This window comes from Artibeus jamaicensis, unplaced genomic scaffold (genome assembly GCF_021234435.1).
Source record: "Artibeus jamaicensis isolate MK-2021 breed Jamaican fruit bat unplaced genomic scaffold, CSHL_Jam_final contig_700, whole genome shotgun sequence".
Classification (NCBI taxonomy): domain Eukaryota; kingdom Metazoa; phylum Chordata; class Mammalia; order Chiroptera; family Phyllostomidae; genus Artibeus; species Artibeus jamaicensis.
In genome coordinates, this window is record NW_026521930.1 from 11,436,044 (window position 1) to 11,461,513 (window position 25,470).

Genomic DNA, 25,470 nt, shown 5'->3' on the forward strand with positions numbered 1-25,470 from the left:
AGAGAAACATCAATGTGTGGTTGCCTCTCATGTGGCCCCTACTGGGGGACTTGGCCTGTAACCCAGGCATGTGCCCTGACTGGGAATCGAACCAGCGACCCTTTGGTTCACAGCCCGCCCTCAATCCACTGAGCTACACTAGCCAGGGCCTTGATTTTATTTTTAATACTAACTTTTTTATTACCTCATTTTTGGATACTGCATTATATTCAGTTTTGTGGTTTATAAAGTTTTTGATTTGTAGAATTTTTTAAAATTGAAATTTTTAACATTCAAAAGTAGAGACTAGTATACTGTACCCACTACTGAGATTCAGGGCCAACATTTTGAAGTAAATCGCAGACATCGTGTTATTTCGTCCTGAAGTATCTCAGTGTGACTTTGAAACCTAAGGACTGTTGAAAGCACAGCTGTAATAGCATTATCAAACCTAAGAACCTAATACTTCCATTTACCAGATCAGCATTTGAAGTTCTGTGGTTGCAGCTTAAGTGATTTATTAAGCAGTGGTTATTTTATTTTATTTTTAAAATTTTAAAAGATTTTATTTATTTATTTTTAGAGAGAGGGAGAGGAACATCAATATGTGATTGCCTCTCTTGTGCCCCCTGCTGGGGACCTGGCCCACAACCCAGGCAGGTGCCCTGACTGGGAATCGAATCCGAGGCCCTTTGGTTCTCAGGCTGGTACTCAATCCACTGAGCCACACCAGCCAGGGAGGCAGTGGTTTTGTAAACGGTTAAAGAATTTAATGTTTAATAGGATCCCGACAAGGATCAAATATTGCATTTAGTGATGTATCTCAAGTTTCTTTTCAGTCTGTTAATTCCTCCTCTCTTCTCACTATTTTTTTTCCCTTGAAATTTATCGGTGAGACCATTCTCGTTCCTATGGTTTCCTACAGTCTGGTTTGTGCCGTGTCCCTGTGATGTTGGTGACCACAAGCCTCTGTCTCTAGAGGTTTGATCAGATTCAGGACGGTCTTGGCAAGCTTCTTCCGAAGTGCTGTTGTGTTCTCTGGTCTGGAGGCCGGTTGTAGCCATTGGTGATCAGCACGCAGGTCAGGGGATGCAAATTGCCAAATCTCAAATTCTAGCTGCTGTTCCTCATTGTTCAGCTGGAATACTCCTTCATAAAGCGCAATTTCATCTCAGTGGTGCGGTTCGCCTGGGAAAGACAGGGTGGGTTCCTAATGCCCTGACTTTGTTTGCCGGTTGCAGAACAACAACTCGGCTCCCAAAGGTGACTGATGAATTTTTCACATCAGTGTGAACTCTGGTGCAATTAAACATGTTTAATCTATTGAACTTGAGATGTTTAATCCATTGAACTTTGTAGACTTGAAATTATTCATCTCCTTAGCAGTCTGTAGACTTGAAAATTTTTTGTGACAAGATATTTAGTATGTTGTAAATGGTGAAGTCCACAAAAGAAACTATATCAGCATAGTAAGTAAGATACATGTCTAGTAATGCAGGCATACTTAGCACATTAAATCCCAAACAGCCCCAGTTCAGAGCACCTCTACTGAAGGGTTCAGTATTTTAAAGGGACCCTTTGGCCAAAAGAAATACCTAACAGTTTCATTTACAAGTCCAAACAATTTAGTATTTATGTCCTAGCAACTTACAGTAGATATTTGGAAAAGTAAAACATATAAATTTAAAGAAAAGTGTTTTTCATTTCATTTGTAATTAACCACAATTACTTACAATGTGTGTGCCTGTCAGGTTTTTCTTAAATCTGTTACATACTAATTCTGTACAGTATTTGTTTTATTAATAACCTCCAGAAGCCTAGCTTTGCAGAGACATGAAATCACAGAAATGGACGTGGCAAGATATTTTGAAACCATGAGGTGTCCAAAAATGTTCAGAATCACTCTTCCCCTCAAAAGTAAAAGGTGCCCTGCAGTGCCAGACTTCACTGCCGGGCCGGGGCACCTCAGCACACCTTTGGGCTCCAGAGCTCTGACCCTGCCCCCGTCCCTCTGGGTCTGTGGACACCCCTTTCCCCTGGGCCGCTGGCTGGCGTGTGCCGCTACTCAGCGCTGGCCCCCGAAGCTCTGGGGGGCGGGGCGGGGGTCTCGAGGCATGCATTATCACTTACGGCCTGTGAGGTTTCCTTTGAAGCCGTTTGTTCCCCGCCTCAGTGCTTAGAGAATTTTTTCTTCATCCTTTGATTTTAGCCACAGAACTCGAGAATGACTCCGACTTCATTGTGATGTGCCGTCTTCCCTACCTGCATCTGGAGCATGTTTAGCCAGTGAGGCTGGCAGACTCTCAGGGTTAGTGTAAAAGTAGCCCACCGATCAGAGAAGGCAGTCTGCTGTCAGGGCCCATTTTCCTGCTGACGTGATTTTGAAAAATGCCAGAAGCCCCTTTCTTTCCCTTGCACGCCTTCTGCGCCTCCAGTGTGGACCCAGTACAGGAGTCCCTGACTCCTGCCATTGGCACTGGGCTTGTCCCTGTTGCTGGCTAAGACCAAGAGAATGTGGGGAGAGATGGCAACGTGCAGATTCCATGCTGAAGCATCATGTATTAGTTTACCCTTAGGGAAGTTCTTACCTTCCACCACATTAGATGGGCAGGCCCTGCGTAGCCAAAGCCCCTCAGCCTGGCCCCAGAAGAGGTCCAGGGAACAGAGTTCTCCCAGCTGATCTGTGGGCCTGTGAGCAAGAAGAAAATGCACATTGTGTTACACATTGAATTTTGGGATGTTGCTCAGCAACAGTTGACTGATGAAAAAGAGGTCCATGAGGGAAAGGGAAAGGAGTGATGGAAAAACACCATCTGATAGGGTCTTAGGGGTAAGTGGATTTTTAAGGAGGTGTGAAACGATTCTTCTGGAATAACAAGTGGAATGTTATATCCATTGATTCATAAGGGAAACGAAAGAGGAAAGCAGGGATAGTTTTATCCCCTTTTGTAGATGAAGACATTGAGGCACGAAGTGGTTGATGGTGCAGTGAATGAGCCTGCTCCAGGCCCCAGGACCCCTGCATCCCGGGCCAGGCTCTTCTCCAGGCTGTGCTGCCTCTCGTGCAGGCCGAGCCCTGTGGGCAACCAGTGTGGCCACAGGGCTTGGCTCTTACCAGTGGGGCCAAGGTGGGGCCCTTCTGGCGTGTTGGGGAGAGGTCAGGGACCAGGGCTGGGAGCTCTCCAGAGAGAAAGGGCAGCATTTGGTTCCGAGGAGGGCAGGGGTGCCAACAGACAGGTGCCTGTGTCCCACATGCTGAGAACTCAAGTGGCCAGGTACCTACAGTGTGAGCCGTGACCTTCTGTCAGTGTTCTGTGTCTGGCCAAACACTGGATCAGGGACCGCCCTCCAGTTTGCTCACATGCACCCTCAAAAGGTCTGGCAAGTGTGTCCAGGAAAGAAACTCCTGGAAGAAAGGAATCTAGGCCAGTGGTCTTGCTTGGTGGTTGGCATCTGGATTTTGACATGCTCAAAGCTAGGCTCAGGGATTAAGAAATGGGAGAATCAGCAATCAAACCTTTCCAAAAGGCTCCAGTGGGGCTCCTGGAAGCTTGAGGGCCAGGCCACCTGCCCCCAACGCACGGAGGCCCTACCAAAGGACGTGTGACCTGATTAGTGCTCGTGCTGACAGCCAGGGCTGCCCGTCAACACATTTTCATTACTTCAGAGGGTTCTGGTCTTGTGAAGCTGATTTACCTAATAAACTGTTAATAATCCCCTCAGCGTCCTCCTGCTCCATGGCCAGCTGGCCTGATCTGTGGCACTTTTGTGACTTTGACCTTGGTGCCTACTGACTCCCCCCGCAGCCCTGCACCGCCTTCACTCGGTGCGACCCTTCCATCCCAGGGAGGAACCCGGCCACCCCATGTGGACCGGTGGTGGGCTGCACAACGGCACCCCAAAAGGTATCCATGTCCTAATTCCTGGAACCTGTGAACCTGAAACCTGGGACCTGAAACTTTACATGGCCCAAAATGACTGCAGATGCGATTAAGGATCTTGAGATGGGGAGAAGGTCCTCGAATATCTGGGAGGACCTTAAATTCAATCACCTGTCTTCCTCTGAGGGGCTGGGGAAGAACTGACGCAGAGCAGTGTGAAGACAGAGGCGGAGACTGGAGCCGCGTGGCAGGAGCCGCCAGAACGTCAGGAGCCGCCAGAAGCTGACGAGGTGGGAAGGACCCCATAGAGCCTCTGAAGGGAGCGCAGCTCTTCTGCACGGCGACTCCAGCTCAGCGCAATGGGTGTGGGACTCTGCCCTCTAAAACCGTTAGAGAATACTTTTCTATTTTTTAAAAGATTTTATTTATTTATTTTTAGGAAAAAAGGAAGGACGGGAGAAAGGGAGAAAACCGTCAATCAGTTGCCTCTCATACACCCCCAGCAGGGGACCTGGCCTGCAACCCAGACGCGTGTTCTGACCAAAAATTGAACCAGTGACCTTTTGGTTTGTGGTATGATTGATGCCCATCCCATTGAGCCACACCAGTCGAGGCTCTATTGTTTTAAGCCACCAAGTTTATGGTAATGTTTTGTAGCAGCCACAAGAAATGAATACAATGGGAAAATCAAGGGTTCCAAAAAGAAATAACTGGACCCAACCTGTCACGGGCCCTCAGTTGCTGCCCGTATCCCTGTGACTCGGGTCACCTGTGCCTAGAACGCACAGGCTCTCTTCCTACTCAGGGAAGGCTCTTCACTGCCTTGCAGGCAACCAAGGTGGGCCCTGCAGTCCCCCCCCATTCCTGACTCCAGGCCCTGGAGCTCCCGGTGCTACCCTCACACGTACACCGTGGGACCCCAGATTCTACCCACGTTGCCTGCAGCCCTCACAGCTGAGGGATTAAGAAGCCGGGGCTGGTATTGGTAAGAGGCCTGGTGTGCTCCTGGGCCACACAGCAGCCACCACGGGCTCCACTGCAGCACGCAGCGCGGGATGTCTGCCCTTGACGACTGGCTCCAAGGTCATCTCAAGTCCTGCCAATGGGGGCAGCAGGTCCGCCCTCCGGAGCACACCTGTTCCCCATCCCTGGGAGAGCAGCACATGTGAAGGACACGCGAGCCTTTGGACTTTTATTAGACTTTTTAAAACTAAGAGCAAATATCACTAGGTGCTTTTTATAGCACCAAGAAACTGCCTGTTAAACACATGCCAACCATTTACCTGAATGGGAAAGCCACACAGGCAGCGCCACTGTTCTGTGCCCTTGAGGCGATGCCCCTGGGAAGGGCACAGCTGCCGCCCTTTAAAACCCCGGGAGGAGCGAGTGCTGCTGTGTGGGGTTCAGAGCGGCAGCAGCTCCGCACGGCCTCTCGGCTTTGCGTCTCAGTAGACTCGCCTTCGTAACTTATTTGTCTTAAAGCAACAAAAGGAAAAAATTGGTATCAAAGAATACCAACTCCTGGTTCTTGGGAGAATTCTCATCAGCTTTGGGGGAAGTCACCTTGCAGGTGAGTGTCTAGTGCCCGAAGCCTGCGTGATTTGTGGTCAGTTGGAGGGTGGCACCCACCTGGAGGCCTGGCAGGGTCCCTCTATATGACCGTGGCCAAGCTGAGAAGAGCCCTGGCCAGTGCCAGCCAGGTGGGTCCCTGGAGCAGGGATGGCAGTGAGCCAGTCCGACCACTAGCTGACCACTGGAGCACCTCTTTGGGTTGGTGACCCTTATAGGGGCTTGTCTTCTGGAGGGTGCAGGGGTGAGAAGACCCCAGGGTCCTTTCCTTGGTGCTGGAGCCTGGCTTTCTGGACGCTGGCGCCTCAGCACTGCCCGTGAGGACAGTTACTCAGCCTTGGGTTCTACCAGCTCCATGTGGACGGACTCTGAGGAAAGATGGGGCACTGTCTGCGAACCCAGACCCACCTGCGAATGTCCCTCCTCCTCCAGAATGAAGGGTACCAGGCTGATGGGGGTGCTGCTCACCGTAGCTGGTGTGCTGCACACAGCCCTGCCCCTGAGAATAGCCGCCTTCAACATCCAGTCTTTCGGGGAGACCAAGATGTCCAATGCCACCCTCTCCAACTACATCGTGCAGGTAGGTCCAAGCCAGCCTGTCCCCAAGGAACCTGGGGCAGGGTGAGCGGTGCTTGTAAAGGCCCTGTGAACACTGGGCCAGTGGTCGGTCCTGAAGGTGATCCCAGGCTCTCAGGCCTCTGCTCTCAGCCTCCAGTCAGTTGTGGCGACAGGGTCCTTGTCACTCCTGTGGCTGACATCAGACCAAACGGTTGTGAAAGCGCCCTGGGCAATAGCAGCTTGGCTCTTGCAGGGACTTGGAGCGGGCAGCGCTCAGACACCAGTCTCCACCCAGCCTGTCCCTGCTTAGCTCTGCTGTGGCCCTGTCCCCAGATCCTGAGCCGCTATGACATCATCCTGGTCCAGGAGGTCAGAGACAACCACCTGACGGCCGTGGGGAAGCTACTGGACAGACTCAATCAGTGAGCGAAGGTGACGGGGTCCTGGGGAAGCACGTGGAGACAGTGACCATCCCTTCAGGGCACGGTGCCCCTTTGGGTAGGCCCCAGGGACACCGGTGTGGGCAGGAGCCCTGCTAGAGGCAGCAGGATGTGCCCTGTGGGCCCCTTGGCTGGTTGGTACCTTTGTTTCCTCCATCTAGAGACAACCCCAACACCTACCACTACGTGGCCAGTGAGCCGCTGGGCCGCAACAGCTATAAGGAGCGTTACCTCTTCTTGTTCAGGTAAAGCGCGGGTGCTGGCAGACAAGCCGCCAACCTGAGGTTTCTGAGGAGAGGGGTGGGGGGGCGGTGTTCTAGAAAACCCACGGGACTCCTCCCCCTGGGGTGGGGAAGGAAGTGGGGGCCACAGAACAGGGTCCAAGTTGGGCTGCCCCCTCTCAAGTGCTTGTTGTGCCCCAAGGCCTCACCACCTGGGCAGGGACAAGAGGACACAGATGGCCCGGAGCTTTGGGCTGGTGGGTCTCTGACATCCAGGCTTAGACTGGGCCCCTGACCGCCGCAACGGGTGGGTTTAGCAGGACAAGGCGGTGATCCCAGCCCCAGGGTAAGCAGCCTGTGGCCTGGCCTCCCTCAGACCTGACCAGGTGACGGTGCTGGACTCCTACCAGTATGACGACGGCTGTGAGCCCTGTGGGAACGACACCTTCAGCCGTGAGCCAGCCGTTGTCAAGTTCTCCTCCCCATTCACCCGTGAGTGCTGCTGCCACAGGGGCCCCTCTGCCCGGCCTGGCCAGGGGGCCCCACCTGGCCCTTCCTAGAACACCTTGAACACCCAGGACACCCCTCCTAAACCCCCGTCACAGTGAAGCCCCGCCGCGCACCCCTTCGGGGAGCTTGCTACCCTCCCCACCCATGTTTTGGTCTCACACTGAAGTTACTTGGAGAAACGCCCACCCCCGCACCCTGAGCCGTCTCACGTCCCCTCCGTCCCAGCCCTGGACACATGACTGGGTCAGGCTAGTGCACCCGTAGACCAGGACTGCGCCCCAACTCCCCACCTGCTCCTTGCTCAGCACAACTGCCTTCTCCTCAGAGGTCAAGGAGTTTGCCATCGTCCCCCTGCACGCGGCCCCGCTGGATGCAGTGGCTGAGATCGACTCTCTCTACGACGTCTACCTGGATGTCCGCCAGAAGTGGGACATGGAGGTGAGACCCCACACACTGGACTGGGCTGCTAAGGGCCCTGTTCTGTCCATGGACCGACCCGCTGTCGTCTCCTGCTAGGATGTCATGTTGATGGGGGACTTCAATGCTGGCTGCAGCTACGTGACTCCTTCACAATGGTCATCCATTCGCCTGCGCACAATCCCGACCTTCCAGTGGCTTATTCCTGACACTGCTGACACCACGGTCACGTCCACACACTGTGCCTACGACAGGTGAGCAAGGTCTGTGTGCCCCACAAGTTCTGCAGGCCCCAGGCAGAGATGGGAACACCTCCACAAGCAACCATGACTTCTGTCTAGACCCAGCTTCAGAAATGGCTCCCAGCAACTTTGAGGAGACACTCACCCCTCCTGAGCTTTTGGCCACTTATAAAGTGGGACATGTGAGGATATCATGCTGCTAGTTTTCTCCTGTGAGCCGTCTCAGGTGCACAGGTCAGATGGTGGCACCCAGTTTGGGCACACCCAGGGGGCCTCCCTGAGCAGTGACAAGCCAAGGGCCACATAGGCCAGATGGGAGCTGCCCCTGCAGCCTCCTTGTTCCGAACTGACGGTGAAGGCCAGATGCTCGGGCTTGGTGAAGTGCTCAAGTCCCTCAGCTCAGCTTCTTGGGGGAAAGCTGGTTAGGGAGAGCTGGTGGGACGTGCTGGGATCTGAGGTTTACCTGTGCAGCGCCAGACAGTAGGCTGAAGGAGGACTTTCTCGTGTCTGGTGCTGCAGGATTGTGGTCGCTGGAGCTCTGCTCCAACATGCCATTGTTCCCTACTCAGCTGCTCCTTTTGACTTCCAAGCTGCATATGGACTAAGCAACCAGACTGTAAGTGACCACCCTTTACAGAATATAACTCTGATGGGGGGCTAGCGTGCAGGGGTGGAGTGACATCCAGATCCACGGGACTTACAGCAGTTGCTCTTTTTGTTGACTTGAAGGAACCCCTTGTCCACAGTCCGGGGAGCTCTAGGAACGGGCATTCTGGGGTTCACTGCAGGTTTCCCCACAGGCCCAAGCCATCAGCGACCATTACCCGGTGGAGGTGACGCTGAAGAGGACCTGACGAGAGCAGGTCCGGGGCCCTGGCGAGAGACCGCCGGCTTCCAGAGCTTGCGTGTGGCCGCTCCTGGGGGCCTGCACAAAGCACTGAAGATGCCGGATGAGCCCGCTGTCCTGCTCAGGTTCTGGGGGTGGAGTTTAGGGATCCAGGGCGAGTTCACTGAGCACAGGGCCAGCGCCCCCTCTCTGCCGTCCCCACTGTCCCCCGACCACTGTACCAGCTTGAGGAAGGGGGTAGAAAGTAGGCTTTTTCTCACCGTACCTGCTTCCATCGTAAGCATAGGGTTGTGTCAACGGAGTAACTTACTGACAGCACACAAAGTCTAACATTTAGATTAAGAAATACTTTTTAGTTTAAGTAAATAAAGCCCAAAAGAGGGTGTTCTCATTGGTGGCATCCAGTCATTCCTTCCCATTCCTCTTCCCTCGGCAGAGGCACCCAGTTCCGCTGCCACCTCCCCTGGGGCTTCAACAGTGCAGGGCCGGCGTGGGGCTCCCGCGGCTGCTGTGCTGCGCCCCTGGACCACAGGGCCCAGCCTTCCCCATCAGTGTCGCTCCAGAGCCTTGACGAGCAGGTTGTTCAGGCGGCCCACCATGGCCCGGGGATCATCGACGAGCCCCGCTGTGATCATGGCATTCTCATAGATCTGAAAGACAGGGGGTGACCTTGTTAATGGGAAGGGGCCTTTCCCGGTTCCAACCCAGGGACATTTTAATGCGGAGAGAAGACAGGGAGGGAGCTGTTCCTCCTTAAAACGGTTTCACGGCAAACCGAACCACCCGGCCTCTAAGGAAGACTCGGGCTCGCAGAACTGGCAGCCCTCGGTTCTCAGGCTCTAGGCCAGGCTCCAGGGACGCACCTGATCCACGAGCAGCTGGGCCAGGTCAGGCTCACTCTCTCTCAGCCGACTGAGCTTCTTGATCAGCGTGTGCCTGCAACAGAACCCCCAGAAGGAAGCTCAGGGCTGTGCACCCCAGCACGAGGGCCTCTAACTTCTGAGCAGTTGGAGTTATCAGAACATTCACAACTGTGTAATAGGAAAGTCCAGTATAAAAAAATAGAACAAAGTCAATGATCACTGACAGATAATATGATTGATTACATACCCAAAGGAACACACAAGAGTTCTGACGTTAGAAAATGCAATAAGTACCAAAATTAATCTAAAGTAAACACTGAAGGGACAACAGTTAGTATTTAAAAAGGCACACGTTGGTGCTTAACTAAAGAGACTGTAATTAAAGGTGAAATGTCGCCTAAATTAACCCAAACATTTAATATGTTTTTTTTAAGCAGATAGTTTTTAAGAACAATCATTTACATTTTTTAAAATATTTTTATTTATTTATCTTTAGAGGGGAAGGGAAGGAGAGAGGAGGAGAAACATCAATGTATGGTTGCCTTTCGTGCGTCCCCTGCTGGGAACTGGCCTGCAGGGAACCGGCCTGCAACCCAGGCATGTGTCCTGGCTGGGAATTGAACCGAGATTGTCTGGTTCACAGGCCCGCGCTCAATCCACTGAGCTACACCAGCCAGGCCCCAAACATTTAATATGTTTTTTACTAAAAATTTAATTTTATACCTAAACAATCTAATATATGATTCATAAATAAAATAAACATAGAAGAAAAGGCCAGGAGAAGCTGAGGGAGAAGTTCCAGGTATTAAAACATATTATAAAGTTTCAGTAATAAAACAGTTTAGTTCTGGAAAATGAAAAGGCAACAGTTAAGCGCAGAAAAGTCGACAACGTACGAAGAGCTACACACACATGGGAATTTAATTTGTACCCGATTAAACACACGATTTCACAAGAGTGGAAAACGGTAACAGGCCAGCCAACCAGAAAATAATAAAGCTAGATTCCCACCACATTCTTTAGACCAAAGCTAATTCCAGAAGGACCAAGGGTTAAATGTAAAAATTTAGGAGTACACAGGGAGGAAATGTTTTATAATCTCAGAAGGAAAAGCCTTTCCAAGCAAGTACTGGGCTGGCCAAAAAATTCTTGTTTTTTTTTTCCATAAAAAACACATTTTTCATTTTCACCAATAACTTTACTAATTTGGATATTTTGAGTATGTTGGCTATCTCCCACATGGTATAATGCTGATTGTTCCCAATTAATGTACCGATTAGATCACTATCAACCTCACGGTCTACCTGACCGAGGAGCATCGTCCAGTGAGGAATCTCCAGCACAGAACTTCGTCAAACCACTTTGACACATTCAATCTGTCAGAGCACCTTCTCCATACACTGCACAGATCTTTTTTTGCATGTCAGCTGCATTTTTACCATTCCTGATATAATAAAGCAAAATACGCCAAAATGTGTATTTTTTCCACCTTCAATATTAAAGATGCCACACAGATATTCACCAATTTGCTAATTTTTAAAAATGCATGCTGATATGACAGCTGTCACAATACAATTCAACAAAATTGTTTTCAATGGAGTTACAGACAGCTAAGAGCTACTAGAGCCGTCTTATGGAAAAAACCCTACAAACTCTTTGGCCGACCCAATACAAACCCAGGAGTCAAAAATGAAATGATGTAACTCAGACAACATAAAAATGGAAATGTTTTTTTCTGCACAGGAAATATTCCATTCATATGGTGTCTGACCTTACTCATAAGAAATGTACATTAAAAGTATAATTTCTCACTTAGGAGAATGGCAAAAATTGAGAAGTTTATAAAATTGAAACATTGAGGGAAAAAAATATTTGTCTAACTGCTAAAGACAACTGGAATCTGTAACAATTTAAGATGGACAGTGCTCCGAGACTCAGCAATTCCCTTTCCTCACAGCTCTGTTTATAATCAGAAACACTTGTTAAAAAGCCAGGTGAGGACGCCTGTGCACAGGTTTCCGCCATGTGACAGGGAGTCCCAGATGACCCGGTCACTCCTGCCACGGTATCTCCGGAGAGAGACACACGAAACCAGACATGGCTGGGGACAAAGGTAGGAGGGAAATTTTATTATAAATGTTGATTCTTTTGAATTCTCTGCCATGTGAACATACTACCAATGTTAAAGGCAAATAGCATTAAAAAAATAAAGCCTGCCCTGGCTAGTGTGGGTGGCTCAGCTAGTTGGGCGCCGTCCTGTACACCAAAAGGTTGGGAGTTTGACTGCTGGTCAGGACACATGCCTGGGTCGTGGGTTCCATCCCCTGTTGGGGCGCATATGGAAGGCACCCAAGTCAATGCTTCTTTCTCTCCCAGCCCCCAAAATCAATAAACTTAAAAAAATAAATAAATAAAGCCTTACAGCAATAGAAACAAGCGCTTCCACACAATTCTTACAAACCCACTTTTGTGCAGAACTGGTTAATAACATCAAGTGGGTGTCCAGCTGGCATCGGCATCCCTCTCCGGCAGGCGCTCGGCTGCAAGCCGCATTCCTTCCCAGAGAGGGCGGCGCTCCCACCACACAGACCGGGGCAGCTTTATGGTAAGGCGTCGACACACCGCAGGATGAGCCACAGGCCAATTCAGCATCTTCCAACCAGTAATTATTTAGCTCAGAAAATGTAAAAGGCACTTCCCTCTTCTCCCAAGTAGTCTATAAAAAAACTTATGCTTAGAAAGCAACATGGAAAAATATGATAAAGTGATAAATGAAAAAATTAGACATGTACTATATATATAAAAAACACCCACAAAATATGAGATAAAAGTCCAAAGGAATATACCAAATCAGCGACAGTGACTTGTGAGGGTAACACTATAGATCTTGTTTAAATTCCCGTAACATTTTTGGTAAAGTGTTTATGTAATTTCATTTAAAAAATTTAAATTTTCATTTAAAAATTTTTTTCATTTAAAAAAAAACTTGTCTTCAACAGTCAGAAAATTTCAAAATATCCAATAAGTACAACACATCTAAGAATAACTACAAAAAACATACAGGAATTCTACAGAAGACACAAAGGAGCAGAAGACATTAAATAAGACCTAGTACATACATATTATGGGCATGGGGGGAAAGAGTTGATATTATAAATATACTAACAGAAAGAATTGGTATCATAAAATACACTAACCCTTGAAATTAATTTGTGTACAAGTGAGGACCTGGAGCAGCCAAGACAAGCTTGAAGGGGCACAGGGGGCGGCCACTCACTGCGTGCAAAGGCCTGGGGGACAGCGGGGGTGTCGGACAGTGCGGCACCGCCACAGGCAGACCGCACACGCGTAGGGACACTCGATGCTGTGATGGAGAAGGCGATTTGCATCGCTGGGGAGGGGGCAGAATAAATTCATGATTCTGGTGATAGATTTTTTTAAACTGTCACCTGAGGGCGTGCTTACTGATTTCACAGAGAGGGAAAGGGAATGGGAGAGACAAGGAGAAAGACGCTGACGAGGGAGTGAACCCACAGCCCAGTTATGTGCCCTTGGCTGGAACTGAACCCACCACCTTTCAGTTTACTGAACAACGGTCCAACCCAGCAACGTCGGCCAGGGCAGCGATAGATTTCTTTCTTTCTTTTTTTTAAATCCTCACCCAAGGACATTTCTCATTGCTTTTTGAGAGAGGATAAGAGAGAGAAACACTGATGTGAGAGAAAGACATCGAGACATCAACTAGTTGCACCCAGACCAGGGACTGAATGCACCCAAATCAGAGATTGAACCCCCAACCTAGGTTTGTGCCCTGAGCGGGAATTGAACCCTCAACCTTTTGGTTACAGGATGATGCTCCAACCGACTGAGCCACAATGGTCAGGGCAATAGATTTCTTAAGACCCATACAAGCACCTAACAAAAAGTTATGAATTTGATTACATTAAAGTTAAAAACTCCTCATCAAAAGACGTCTTAATGCAGGGGAAGGGGTGGGGAAGAAATGCAGACAACTGTATTTGAACAACAATAAATTAATTTAAATTAAAAAAAAAAACAAACAGGCTCTGGAAGGAAAAAATACATCTTAATGCAGGTGAAAAGAGAAATCCGTAACTGATAAAGTATATAACATAACTGCAAACCAATCTTCAAAAAAGAATGCAACAGGAACAACAGCAAAGTCTCACAGGGTCCGTCAGGAGTAAGCCAAGGCCCTCAGTAAGGGTCGCAACTATGGGGTCTCAGGCTCCGCTGTGGGGAGCCGGCAACAGCACACTGGGGAGCAGCTGGGCACAACCACCCCAGGGAGCGTACGGCGGCTTCCTGCCTGGGCGCACAAGTCAGAGACACACACACACACGTGTGTCAGCACGGAGACCTGTTCCCAACAGCCCCAAAGGGAAACGACTCGAATGTCTGTCAAAATAGAGTAAATAATTGTGCTGAGGCAGATTCAGCCCACGAAGAGCACTCAGCCACGAAAACAAACCGCAGCGCCCCTCTGCAGGGACAGAGGTTTCTCACACCCGAGTGAAGAAACTGAGGTGTCACACAAGCAGGCGAATCTGAGCTTGTTAAGAAGCGCACACAGGCCATAAGGCAAAGCAACGATCCTCACGGGTCAGGACTGTGGTGACCTGACAGGGACAGATTCCAATGGCAAGAAAATGGGGTCACCTGAGGTTCGTCAAGTTCTTTTTTTTTTTTAAACTTTACATGGATATAAAGTTAAATTGAATAGTTTAATTACATGGGTAGTGTATTTATAAACATTCATCGAACTGTACATAAGCTTTATGCACTTTTCCTGTGTGTTTTGAACAGAAACACAATTTTAAAGGCGTACCTGGCAGGCCACAAACACACACGCTGTTCCCGGGCACTGGGGGCCGGGGGGCCGCAGCCTTACCTGGGGTTGACCTCCAGCGTGGGCTGCAGGATCTGAGCGCGCTCCTCCTGCGTCTTGGCCAGCTGCTGCATGCGCAGGAAGTGCCGGGCGGCCCCCATCTCCAGCACAGTGATCATGGCAGGGTGGCTGTCTAGTCGAAGAGTCACCTGTAAGCAAGGCCGGGGGACCAGGAGTGAGGAGGACCCTGGGACAAACCCACCTGCCCACTGGGCCACTGGCTGCTCACTTTCACTTTCTCAGTTCCGACCTGCTTTAAAAAATGGAGAAAACAACCAGCCAAGCTCGCCTGTCCTGCCCAGCAACACCCCTGGGCATATGTGGCTACAGCGTGTAAGCGCACACGCAGAAGTGGCAGTGACGTGTCAGGTCTCCTCCACCTATCACAGCTTCACCTGCCACCGGGAGAACTGCCACCAGGCCAGCCAGCTGTGTGGTCACTGCAGCCCTGGCAGCCGAGGAGTGGCCGACCTCCCGCAGGTCCCACCTTCACGTTGGTGACACGCGACCCCAGCGCATTTCTCATCCAGGCCATCAGGTCCTCCATCTCCTTCTCTGACAGGCGGCCATCAGCTGGAGGAGAGAAGTGAGTGAGCTCAGAGGCTGTTCTCCACAATTCCCACCTAATTCCCACGGGGCCCCCGAAATGTCACTATCTCCATGCCAGGTGTCCAAGAGCCCCACCCTCAACACCTGGCCAGTGGCACAAAGAAGCCACCAGTGATGCTTACCATCTAAAATACAATAGATAAAACTGAACCTCAGAGGGACATTTTTGGTTGCCCCGAGGCCCATCTAGTTTTACTATGGCTTTAAAAAGACTTTCAGATTCTCTTAGGAAGCCAACTTGGAAGGGGCACTGGGAGGACCTGGGAACCTAAATGGAAACGTTTTCTGTTAATCATTAAGGTGTCCCCAAACGGCTGCTTTCATGCAGGTTAATGACCCCAGATAGAAAAAGGAAAGTCCCTGTAAACCCACGTTGTAGGACAGAGGCTCTGCCACAACCAGTGGCAGCCCCGGGCCACCCCAGCCCCCCGGCACTCCCAGGCCACCCCCACACCTGTGCCTGAAGAGAAGCAACAGAACCAACCTGGGGACCCGTCTTCAAACTTCTCCTCCTTGTAGTGATCAATGACGATGTCTGTTTCCACAGAGATCAGCTTCTTCTTGTCAAACTCACGAAGGTGGAGCAAGGTCAGCTCATCAAACTGCTCATAGCAGAAGAGAACCTGTGAGGGCCCAACGACATCCCCATCAGGCTTGGAGAAGACTCCACCCACGACACAGAGGTCCTGGGAGTGAGGGCTGCGGGCAGGGCCCCAAGTCCCGGAAGAGTCGTGCTGGATACTGGGGCTTCCTGGGCCTTTGTGCATGAGGCAGTTACCAGAGGGTGGGAAGGGAAGCTCTGGCTACGTCTCAGCGGTGGAAACAGGGACTCTACTTACAGAGAAATCCTGTGTCACCTCCTACAGAGAGACACAAACTAGATGACAGACTTGAGCCTGTGCCCCTGAGCCCACGGATGATAAATCACACTGCTTGGCTTTCCGAGACCCTGGGCACATTCAGCCATTTCTCACTAAGCAGAGAGACACCCCCCATGCCCAACCTGTGTGCTCAGACCCACCTTGTTCTCCAACCAGGCCCCCCCAGCAGCCTATAGGTGAGCTGAGCCGCTCACCTACCTCCATGTTTTTCTGCTTCATGGCCTCATAGTAAGGTGAGTGCTCAGCTAGGTGCCGGTTAGGGGTGCACAGGTAGTAGATGTTGCGGGTGCCAGCCTGCATGCGGCTGGCGTAGTCCATGAGACTTGTCAGCTGCCCTGCAGGCAGTGCCGAGGACTCATATCGCAACAGCTTTGCAATATCCTCCTAGAAACAAACAAAAGGCAGGTCACTGCTCATTCCAGGTCCTCGCTTGGAAAGCCTCCAGAGTAGCTGAGCACCGACTTGGGAAGCCTGTGGCTAAAGGGAGGAGAGGCTCTGCTGGCCTCACCCCCAGCTGGTGAGCCCACCACATTCTGCAGCTGGGGCAGCTCCTACAGAGGCCTGGTCCATGGATGGACTCCAAAGTGGCTCAATCCCTAGGGGCCCCAGTGGACTCCAGCCAGATCTGGCAGGCCCCACATCAAAAGTTCAGAGAACTTCAGAGAGCACCTCCCTCCCCAGGTGGCCCACGGCCTCACAGAGAGGGGCTATCTGAGCAAGCTGTGCGCACCCAGGAGTAGCCAGACCATCCCTGCGGCAGAGAACGCCCCCGGACCAGCATCCTCCCTCTACCGCTGCTCACATCGGGCATGTGGGCACGGGCATAAAGTCCGTATTCCCAGCCTTCCTCTAACCAGGTGACTAGTCTGATCAATGGGGTGCAAGTAAAAGTGGGGTGTGCAACCTAGAGAATTGGTCCTTAAAGGAGAAGCTTATCCTTCCTATCACCTGAAATGCAGTGTGACTGCTGGCAGAAGATGCCTGGTGGGGCTTGGATCCCTGAGGCCATCAGACTTGATATAACCTGAGACATAAACTCTGCCTTCCCTACGCCACTGAATCATGGACAAGCACAGCACGGCCAAGGGTAGGGACACAGGGAAGAGCCATGGAGGGTGTGCATCGGGCTAGACCCAAGTGAAAGAGTGACGTGATGGAGATGAAAGGTGGACAGAAAGTGGGAAAACAGAGGTTAAACCAAGGATGTGGAAACCCACATGGTGACTCATGCTCTAAATCAGGCGCTAAGCTTGTACGCAGGTGCACGGTCGCAGGTCCCCATCGACATACACGAATGCATTGAGTGAACCCTTACCGAGCCCTAGCTGGGATGCTCGGATGTGCCACTGGCATGTCCTGGGAAGCTCAGCTTTCTGGCCTCCACTAGCTTCCTCCAAGCCAAGCCAGCACAGAGAAAGACCCAGAAACCTGGACCTTACCTTGACCTCCTGTTCGGCAGTGGTCACAATGCCCTCTCTCATGAACAAGCCATAATCTTCAAAAAACTTGGCATATTTCTCAGTGTCTTTTTTACTCTGGTCAACGAAGAATTTTATTAGCCTCTGTTGTAGAACGTCCCGGAGTTTCCTACAGCACAGAAATGCACTTATCATGAACAGGTTAACTTCTATGAAATACTAACAGACACAGGCTAAGGAAAAAAAAAATTCTGCTCCACTAACAATCATTCTGGACAAATTTTAAAAAAGCAAAAAAGAAAAGTGACTCTTGGCAAACACCAGGTAGAAAGACACGCGCCCCCTAGAGGCAGGGATGTGGACCAACACCCTTTACAGAGGGCAGTATTGCCCAGCCTTATGGGTTCCAACTGTAGAGATTACACCCTGGGAAACACAGCCAAGATTTATGCGGCAGGAGTTGCACTGTCGCACATGAAAGAGAAAACAATTATGAGCAAGCTCGGTGTTCAACAGGATAGTATAGGATGAAAGATAGAAAAGTGCACTGTCATTAACAAGCACATCCTCTAACACTTAATGACATGAAAAAGTACCCGTGTTAAAAAAAAAACATTCTCTCCCTCCCTTTCCCTCTCTATAAAAACAAACAAACAAAAATCGGTTAAAAAGAAAACGACTTTCTGCCGGTGGATGCCGCTGAGTAAGCATCACTGAAGTCCCCTCTCCTGCAGTCGTGACAGGTAAGCCGGAGTCTCCCAAGGAGTGGGAACAACTATGGAAGCTCTTTATCGGGGGTCCGAGCTTTGAAACAGCAGGTGAGAGTCTGAGGAGCCGTGGTGAGCAACGGGGATGCTCACAAACTGTGCGGTGATGAGATCCAAACATCGAGCGCTGCAGGGGCTCTGGGTTTGTCACGTTGCCCCCATGGAGGAGGGGACGCAGTGGGGGACGCAGTGAGGGACACAAGGTGGGTGGGAGAGCTGAGGAACCAGGGAGGGCTGTCTCAAGAGAAGATTCTCAAAGACCGGGCGCCCAATTCACTGTGAAAAAGATTTTTGTCGGTGGTATTAAAGAAGACACTGAAGAACAGCACCTAAGAGACTGTTTTGAACTGTGTGGGGAAAGTGAAGTGACTGAAATCACAAATGACCGAGGCAGCGGCAAAAAGGGAGGCTTCGCTTTCGTAACCTTTGATGACCGTGACTCTGTAGACAAGACTGTCGTTGAGAAATACCGTATTGTGAACAGCCACAGCTGTGAGGGAAGGAAAGCCCCTAGTGCTTCATCCAGCCAAAGAGGTCGAACTGGTGCTGGCAACTTCGGAGGTGGTCGTGGAGGTGGTTTTGGTGGGAATGACAACTTTGGTCATGGACGGTCGAGGTGGCTTTGGTGGTAGCCGTAGTGGTGGGTGTGGTGGCAGTGGGGGTGGCTATCATGAACTTGGTAATGATGGAAGCAATCTGGGAGGTGGCGGGAGCTACAATGATTCTGGAGATCACAAAATCGATCTGCGAATTGTGGACCCATGAAAGGAGGAAACTTTGGAGGCAGACGCTCTGGCCCCCGTGGTGGTGGAGGCCAATACTCTACCAAACCACGAAACCCAGGTGGCTGTGGCGGTTCCAGCAGCAGCTGTGTCAGTGGCACAGATTTTAATCACTGCCAGGAAACAAGCTCAGCAGGAGAGGAGCCGAGAAGTGACAGGGGGGCTCCAGGTGACAGCGGATTGGTGGTCGGAGCCAAGCACAGTGGTGGCAGGGCCTCGCTGCCACAGAAGAGACGTGTTTTAGACAAGACTCATGTGAGTGGACAAAAAACTTGAGGACTGTATTTGTGACTAATTGTATAGCACGTTATTTTAGTTTCTGTGCTGTGGAAAGTGTAAAGCATTCCAACAAAGAGTTTTAATGTAGTGGGGTTTTTTTTTGCATCCATGTTGTTGATTGCTAAATGTAATACTCTGATCATGATGCTAAATTAAAAAAAAAAAAAGGAATGAGCCCTGGCTGGTGTAGGTCGGTGGACTGGGCATCAGCTTGTGAACCGAAAGGTCTCCGGGTTCATTCCCAGTCAGGGCACGGGCCTGAGTTACGGGCCAGGACCCTGGGTGGGACACGGGAGAGGCAGCCAGCTGATGTTTCGCTCACGTGTCGAGGTTTCTCTCCCTCTCTTTCTCCCTCCCTTCCCCTCTCTCTAAAAATAAATAAATAAAATCTTTAACAAATGGTAATAAACAATTATGTTCAATGTAAAGAATAAAAATAAAGAACTCCTATATTAGTGGAACTAAGCATATTTTCATTTCCTTAATATTTTGCCTTTCCTTAAAATAACTCAAATTACCATGTATTTCCTTAATAATCCATGGTAGGGGAGCAGTGCTGTTCGACATCCATTTTAGCTTTTTCTCTTTCGCTCACGTCCTGACTCAGGTACTCGACCACAGTGCGGCCTGAGACAGGGCAGCGCCTGAACCTGTGGCAGGGGAGTCACAGCAGCCGGGACAGGGCGAGACCCCCAGGAGGCTGCCCCACGGGGGTGAGGGTAGGAGGGGCCTGGCATGGAGTGTCCACGCCCGGGAACCCCAGAGAACGGTGTCCAGGCTGGGGCAGCGGGCAGCCCCTACGTGGAGTCGGAGCCCGAGCAGGTGAACAGGTGTCTGTGTCAGGGGAAGGCACTGGACACTGGTGAGGGCAGGCGGATCCCCCCGGAGGGGGACTGGTCAAAGGGAACGCAGGAAGGAAGGGAGGCACCTTCTGAGCATCAAAGGGAGCAAACAGGAGGAGCAAGACGAGGAGGCCCCAGGGGCGCCAGGAACACTCAGGTACAGAAACAAGTGCAGATGCAAACGCGCACACACACACACACAGACTCACATTCTTCGGCTGTCTACTCAGAGGGCCCGGGAGCTGACAGCCCAACAGCAGTGGCACCCCAGGGCCCAGATCTTGGCTTCTCCATTCAAATGAGCCCAAGCTCCCTGGAGGAATGAGTACGTCATTCCAGGCAGGAAACAATGCAGGCAGCACAGAAGGGAGCCTGCAACACCTTGTGCCAGAAGAGAGGGAGTGCTCAAAGCATGACGGGACATGTCAAAGGGCCCAGGAGTCAGCCCGAGCGGGCTCCCACTGGCTAAACTGGGGACTGTTTGGGCATCAAAAAAAAACATAATGACACTAACAGATAACAACCCACTAAGTAAAACAGGAAATCAGTTCACACGAATAAATTATGGATATTAAAAAACAAAAATACATTGAAAATTTGCTGAAGCAACATGCTTTTCACCTAACTGCAAAATACCACCTGCAATATGATATATTAATTTCAGAGGTGAAAAAGAGGACCTTCTCACCAAGAAGGCGGCCATACACCACCTCCATCAGTTCTCAACGTGTAAAGCACCAGTAAGGGGACAAATCAAAGTCAGGCGCCACTGACAGGCGGTGGTCATTTTGTGCCATCCCTGCGTCAGACAACCCCAACCAAGGGGCGAAGTCACTGGCCAAAATCTTCAGAGGCATCCAGGTCATAAAAGGCAGGGAAAAGGGAAAGACTGTGCAGCTCAGCCGGCCCGAAGGAGGCTAAAGAGACAACTAGAGGCACGTGTGACTCTAGAGCAGACCCTCTTGCTCCATGGAACGTGACGACAGAGCGGTAGCACGTGGAGGGGTCTGAGCGTCAGGTGGCAGTGGTGCCACTAGAGGCAGTACTGCAGGTCGGGCAGAATGTCCTTGGTCACCGGAAACCCCCCGAAGGTGTCTGGGGAAGATGGGGCCTCGGGTCGACGGCTTACTTTCAAAGGGTGCAGGGCAAAGGTGTCCTCTGTATCACATTTCCGCCTTTTCTCCAAGTTTATGACTCTTTCAAACACTTCATTTAAGGCTGACTTTTTCCTTATCAAGATGAATCTCAGGCTGACAATCTAGCCCTTGAAAACCACAAGCAGCAACCAAGTGGCTGGACACTCCCTGCCTGCAGCCTGGGGTCAGCCCGGCTCCGGACAGAACACACGCCTGTGGTCAGAAACGCAGGTTCCCTCAGTGACTGCTGTGGCCTCTCTGTCACTCAGTTTCCGCAGCCATGTCATGGCACGTAGCAGTTCCCACATCAGAGGATTCTGTGGGCTGTATCGGTAAAGCTCCGGGTGACAATGAGCAGTTAGTAACAGCAGCTGCCACTACAATCACGGAGGGGACATGAGAACCGTGGCCGCCGCAGCCCAGAGGGATTCCGACAGCAACATCTCCACAGGAGGGTCCGGTCCGAGGCCTGCCCCTGGCCTTCACAGCGTCACTGACCTTCCGACACCAAGGTCAGACATTCTCCTGGCTCTGTGGCTGTCATCTGCCTTGTCCACACCACAGAGAGCCTGCCTGGACTCTCTCCAGCTGTGGCCACCCTGGGTTTGGGTGACGGAGGCTGGCTAAGGGGGGAACATGTGACAGAGCCATCATTTCCCTCAACCGGTCAGTCCCCAAACGCTTTTTATTAAAACGTGGAGCAAAACATCAGGCAAAGCACGTGAAACCTGCATGCATTCTGCAGGCACACAGCCCCTCAGACGTGGCCTCGCTGCAGCTCCTCGATCTTTCCCCGGCTCCTTCCGGCCACCCTCGCCCTCTCGGTGACGCCCGCTCCCAGCAGCTCACCTGATCAGAGCGCTCTCCTGGAGGAGCTCCCGGCTGAGGTTCAGGGGGATGTCCTCACTGTCCACCACACCTGAGAGTGACACAAGCACATCAGGACCCTGGTGGTGCCCGAGACTCCACCCTGCCCTCCCGAAGGGCCACTGGCCTCCCACCAGGCTCTACATTGTTCCTCAAACTCCACATGACATCAGGCCACGTGAGGTAGACAGAGGAGGGAGGACAAAGGGAGGAGACTCAGTGAGGCAACACCACTCAGCCCCCCAAGTCCTGACATCCTGGAATTGACGGAGCCCAGGTCAGGACGATGTGATCGGGAGAGGAGCAGGCAAGCGAGATGCTGCAAGCCTTTGCCAGGGAAGTTTCTAAAACTTCAGCGTCACTTTGACACTATGAAAACCACCTTCTGGATTTTATGTTCAGTCATAAATATGTCACGGGTGCTTTGTACCTTTTTGTGCCATGATGAATACAAAGGTTTAAAAGCTGAGATTTTGCCCTGGCTGCTGTGGCTCAGCGGACTGAGTGCCAGCCTGCAAACCACAGGGTCACCGGTTCGACTCCCAGTCAGGGCACATGCCTGGGTTGCGGGCCAGGTCCCCAGTAGGGGGTGCACACATCAATGTTTGTCTCCATAAAATTTTTTTTTAAAAAGCTGAGATTTTTATTAAACTATAATCTCACTCAAATGCAAGGCAATTTGTAGCTAAATCTGAAACTCATGTAATATCTTTAAACAGTAAAATAACTCCATTCAAAACTGTCTACCTGTCCCCTGTCTCCAAATCAACCAAGACGAGCACCTGCAGCGGGTCAGCTTCCTGAGAGGCGCCTCGCCCAGCTAGCAACTGAGGCTGCTTCCCTTGACCCACACTCGTGAAATATGAGCTCCTCCTAACCAGTTAGCACCCTGGGCCGTAGGTGAGGAGCCACGCCTGCCCCAGGGAGTCAGCCCCATTACCTCGAATGAAGCGCAGCCACTTGGGCAGGACATCGCTGGCCTTGGTCTGGATGAGGACCTTGCGGCTGTACAAAGAGACGCTGGACCCCAGCTCCCGACTTACATCAAACATGGACGGTTTCTGGGGGGCGAGGACAGGGCAGAATCAGCTACACACACGGGGGGCAACCTACAGGGCTGTGGGGCAGCCCGGACGAGGACTCTGTGAACCCCCTTCCCAGTGCTGGCGCGGCCTGGGAGCCGTCGGGTGGACACGCAACGGTCCGGAAGAGACAGGCCAGGAAACCACCTACGTCCGTCTGTTCACAAGCCCAGCACCCAGGGGGGACCGCACACAACAGCACTGAAGCAGGCCTTCTCTAGGCAGCTGCTGCCCTAGGAAGCCACTCCTCACAGAGGGTGTAAAAGGAAGACCCCCACGTCCCCGTGAAGAGAACCAAACCTGCTAGGGGTCAGCAAACTACAGCCCATAGACCTGGTCTGGATCGTCACCTGGTTTGTGTAGCTTAGAATGGCTTTTTCCTTTTTAAATGGTTGCCAAAAAAAGCAAATAAAGGATATTTCGTGGCACATGAAAAATATGTACAATACAAAATTCCCGCGTTGAGAGTCTCCCGGACCTTGACACTGCCCGTTCACTCAGGTGCGGTCCAGGGCGTCCTCACGGCAGTGGCAGACTGTGCGGACCCACCAGGGCCCAAACCAGTCCCTGTTGGCCCTCCACAGAAATGTCTGCCAAACCCTGCTCCCACTCAGTGCTTCAGAACCTGCAGCTCGTACACACGTCACACGGGGATCATGTTCGAATGGAGACAGATTCTGTAGGTCCCGGGAGGGCCCGAGACTCTGCATTACTGACAAGTCTCAGGAGACGGTGCTGCTGCGGGTCTACAGAGGGCACTCAGAGATGAGGGCCAAGAACTGCTCTTTCCAAAGTGGACAGCGGGTGTGGACATTAAGAGGACTCCCGTCAAATGAAGCCAGGAAAGGCTGGGCCCAACCGCTGGGCAGGTCTGTCCGCTGCAGGCTGTCAGAGCCTTCACCGTGCTGCCGCGAGCCAGGAAGTCTTAGCGGCAAAATGAAGTGTGGAGAACACGCGGCGTATCTGAGCGCGCTGCCTGCAGACAGGGAGCCGCAGCCTGCTCTGAGGGCCTCCCCGGCCGGCACCCTGAACCAGCGCCGTTTACAAACACCCAGGCCCTCAGGGCCCAAGGTCTCTGTTCCACCCAAAAAATCACCATGTACAGCACTCCGTCACTTTACAACTCTGTGCTCACCCACCCAGAGGCACAGGTCTTTCTTTCACTCTAACGCCGCCAAGTGAATTTTGTGACATGTTTGTGCTGCACTGTCACCACTCAACAAGGGCTACTAGTAATGGACAACGCAGTCACCAAGGGCGATGCCCCCCACTCGGAGCTGCGGACAAGCCCCGTGCAGCCCCAGCAGCTGCGGGTGGCCGGCCGGGCCTGCACTCACTGTTTCCGGCACGTAGAAGATGCTGCGGATGCTGAGCGGGGCGTCTGTCTTGTAGTGCAGAGTGTAGCGGGGCTTGTCGTGGGCCTGCGCGATGTAGCGGTAGAATTCCTCGTGCTGCCACTGGCCCACATCCTTGGGGTCCATCATCCAGATGGCCTGAAAGTGGAGATGAGAGGGGAATATCATGTTTAAAACACATACTCACAACAGCCACGCGGGGCTGAGCTGGTGGAACTTGTGGCGCCTGGGTGTCAGCGAGCACTCCCTCGGGATGAGCCGAGGACCAGCCTCCCAGGACACACAGTGTGGCGGCCTCAGGAGCAAGGCCCTCCCTCCGCCTCCAGCCCCACCCACTCCAGCGCTGGGGGAAGGGGGTCCCAGAATGGATGGGCTGGGGGGTCACAGAGAAAGACACACAGAAAGTCTGGGAACAAGTAGCCCTCCCAGTGCAGTGTGTTCAGAAGGGTGGACCCGGAGGCAGGACCTGGATGTGCCCACACTGGGTGGATACGCGGAGGGACAAACGGTCCAGCCACACAGTGAAATATTTAGTCCTAAAAAGGAAACATAATGAACCTTGAAAACACTGCAAGAGGCCAAACACAAAAGGCCACATTGTGCCTGATTCTGTTTATATGACACGTGCAGAACACGCCCTGCCTGGTGTGGCTCAGTGGACTGAGTGCTGGCCTGAGAGCCAAAGGGTTGCTGGTTCGATTCCCCGTCAGGCAGGGCACATGCCTGGGCTGCGAGCCAGGTCCCCAGGGGCACACGAGAGGCAGCTGATCGATGTATCTCTCACACACTGCTGTTTCTCTACCTCTCTTTCTGCCTCCCCTCCCCTCTCTCTACAAGTAAATAAATAAAATCTTTGGAAAAAAAGAAATGCCCGGAACAGAGAAACCCACGGAGCGCAGACTGTGGTTGCCAGAGACGGCGCAGGGGCCGGGAGCGACTGCTGACGGCACAGGGTCGTCTGGAGGGTGGAACCGTCCTAGCACCGCCTGGGGCGATGGCCGCGCAGCTCCGAACAC

At 51.7% G+C, this 25,470-nt stretch overlaps 2 protein-coding genes and 1 pseudogene across 2 annotated transcripts in view; 2 read left to right on the forward strand and 1 right to left on the reverse strand.

The window, feature by feature from the left end:
• The first annotated feature begins 5,345 nt into the window (after positions 1 to 5,345).
• On the forward strand, positions 5,346 to 8,708 carry DNASE1 (deoxyribonuclease 1). Its single transcript, XM_037154604.2, has 9 exons — positions 5,346 to 5,430; positions 5,862 to 6,009; positions 6,321 to 6,409; positions 6,589 to 6,672; positions 7,025 to 7,140; positions 7,484 to 7,596; positions 7,675 to 7,829; positions 8,337 to 8,433; positions 8,618 to 8,708. The coding sequence occupies exons 2-9, from the start codon at positions 5,863 to 5,865 to the stop codon at positions 8,669 to 8,671; spliced, it is 855 nt and encodes a 284-aa protein (XP_037010499.2). The 5' UTR covers positions 5,346 to 5,430; position 5,862; the 3' UTR covers positions 8,672 to 8,708.
• A 288-nt stretch (positions 8,709 to 8,996) lies between these two features.
• The window catches only part of TRAP1 (TNF receptor associated protein 1), a 60,024-nt gene continuing 43,550 nt past the window's right edge, over positions 8,997 to 25,470 (reverse strand). The window contains exons 9-18 of the mRNA XM_037154603.2: positions 24,437 to 24,592; positions 22,958 to 23,078; positions 22,000 to 22,069; positions 17,366 to 17,513; positions 16,125 to 16,310; positions 15,530 to 15,668; positions 14,924 to 15,009; positions 14,440 to 14,585; positions 9,528 to 9,600; positions 8,997 to 9,314 (exon numbers count right to left, since the gene is read on the reverse strand). Of these exons, the coding sequence (XP_037010498.2) occupies positions 9,213 to 9,314; positions 9,528 to 9,600; positions 14,440 to 14,585; positions 14,924 to 15,009; positions 15,530 to 15,668; positions 16,125 to 16,310; positions 17,366 to 17,513; positions 22,000 to 22,069; positions 22,958 to 23,078; positions 24,437 to 24,592 (1,227 nt within the window). The 3' untranslated portion in view covers positions 8,997 to 9,212. The remainder of the gene's footprint in view (positions 9,315 to 9,527; positions 9,601 to 14,439; positions 14,586 to 14,923; positions 15,010 to 15,529; positions 15,669 to 16,124; positions 16,311 to 17,365; positions 17,514 to 21,999; positions 22,070 to 22,957; positions 23,079 to 24,436; positions 24,593 to 25,470) is intronic.
• LOC128628348 (heterogeneous nuclear ribonucleoprotein A1-like 3) lies at positions 18,038 to 19,803 on the forward strand (annotated as a pseudogene).

Coding starts and splice junctions, on each gene's coding strand:
- DNASE1 (XM_037154604.2), top strand. CDS start 5,863: ATGAAGGGTACCAGGCTGATGGGGGTGCTGCTCACCGTAGCTGGTGTG. Junction 6,010..6,320: donor TCTCCAACTACATCGTGCAG/GTAGGTCCAAGC, acceptor CCCTGTCCCCAG/ATCCTGAGCCGCTATGACAT. Junction 6,410..6,588: donor CTACTGGACAGACTCAATCA/GTGAGCGAAGGT, acceptor TCCTCCATCTAG/AGACAACCCCAACACCTACC.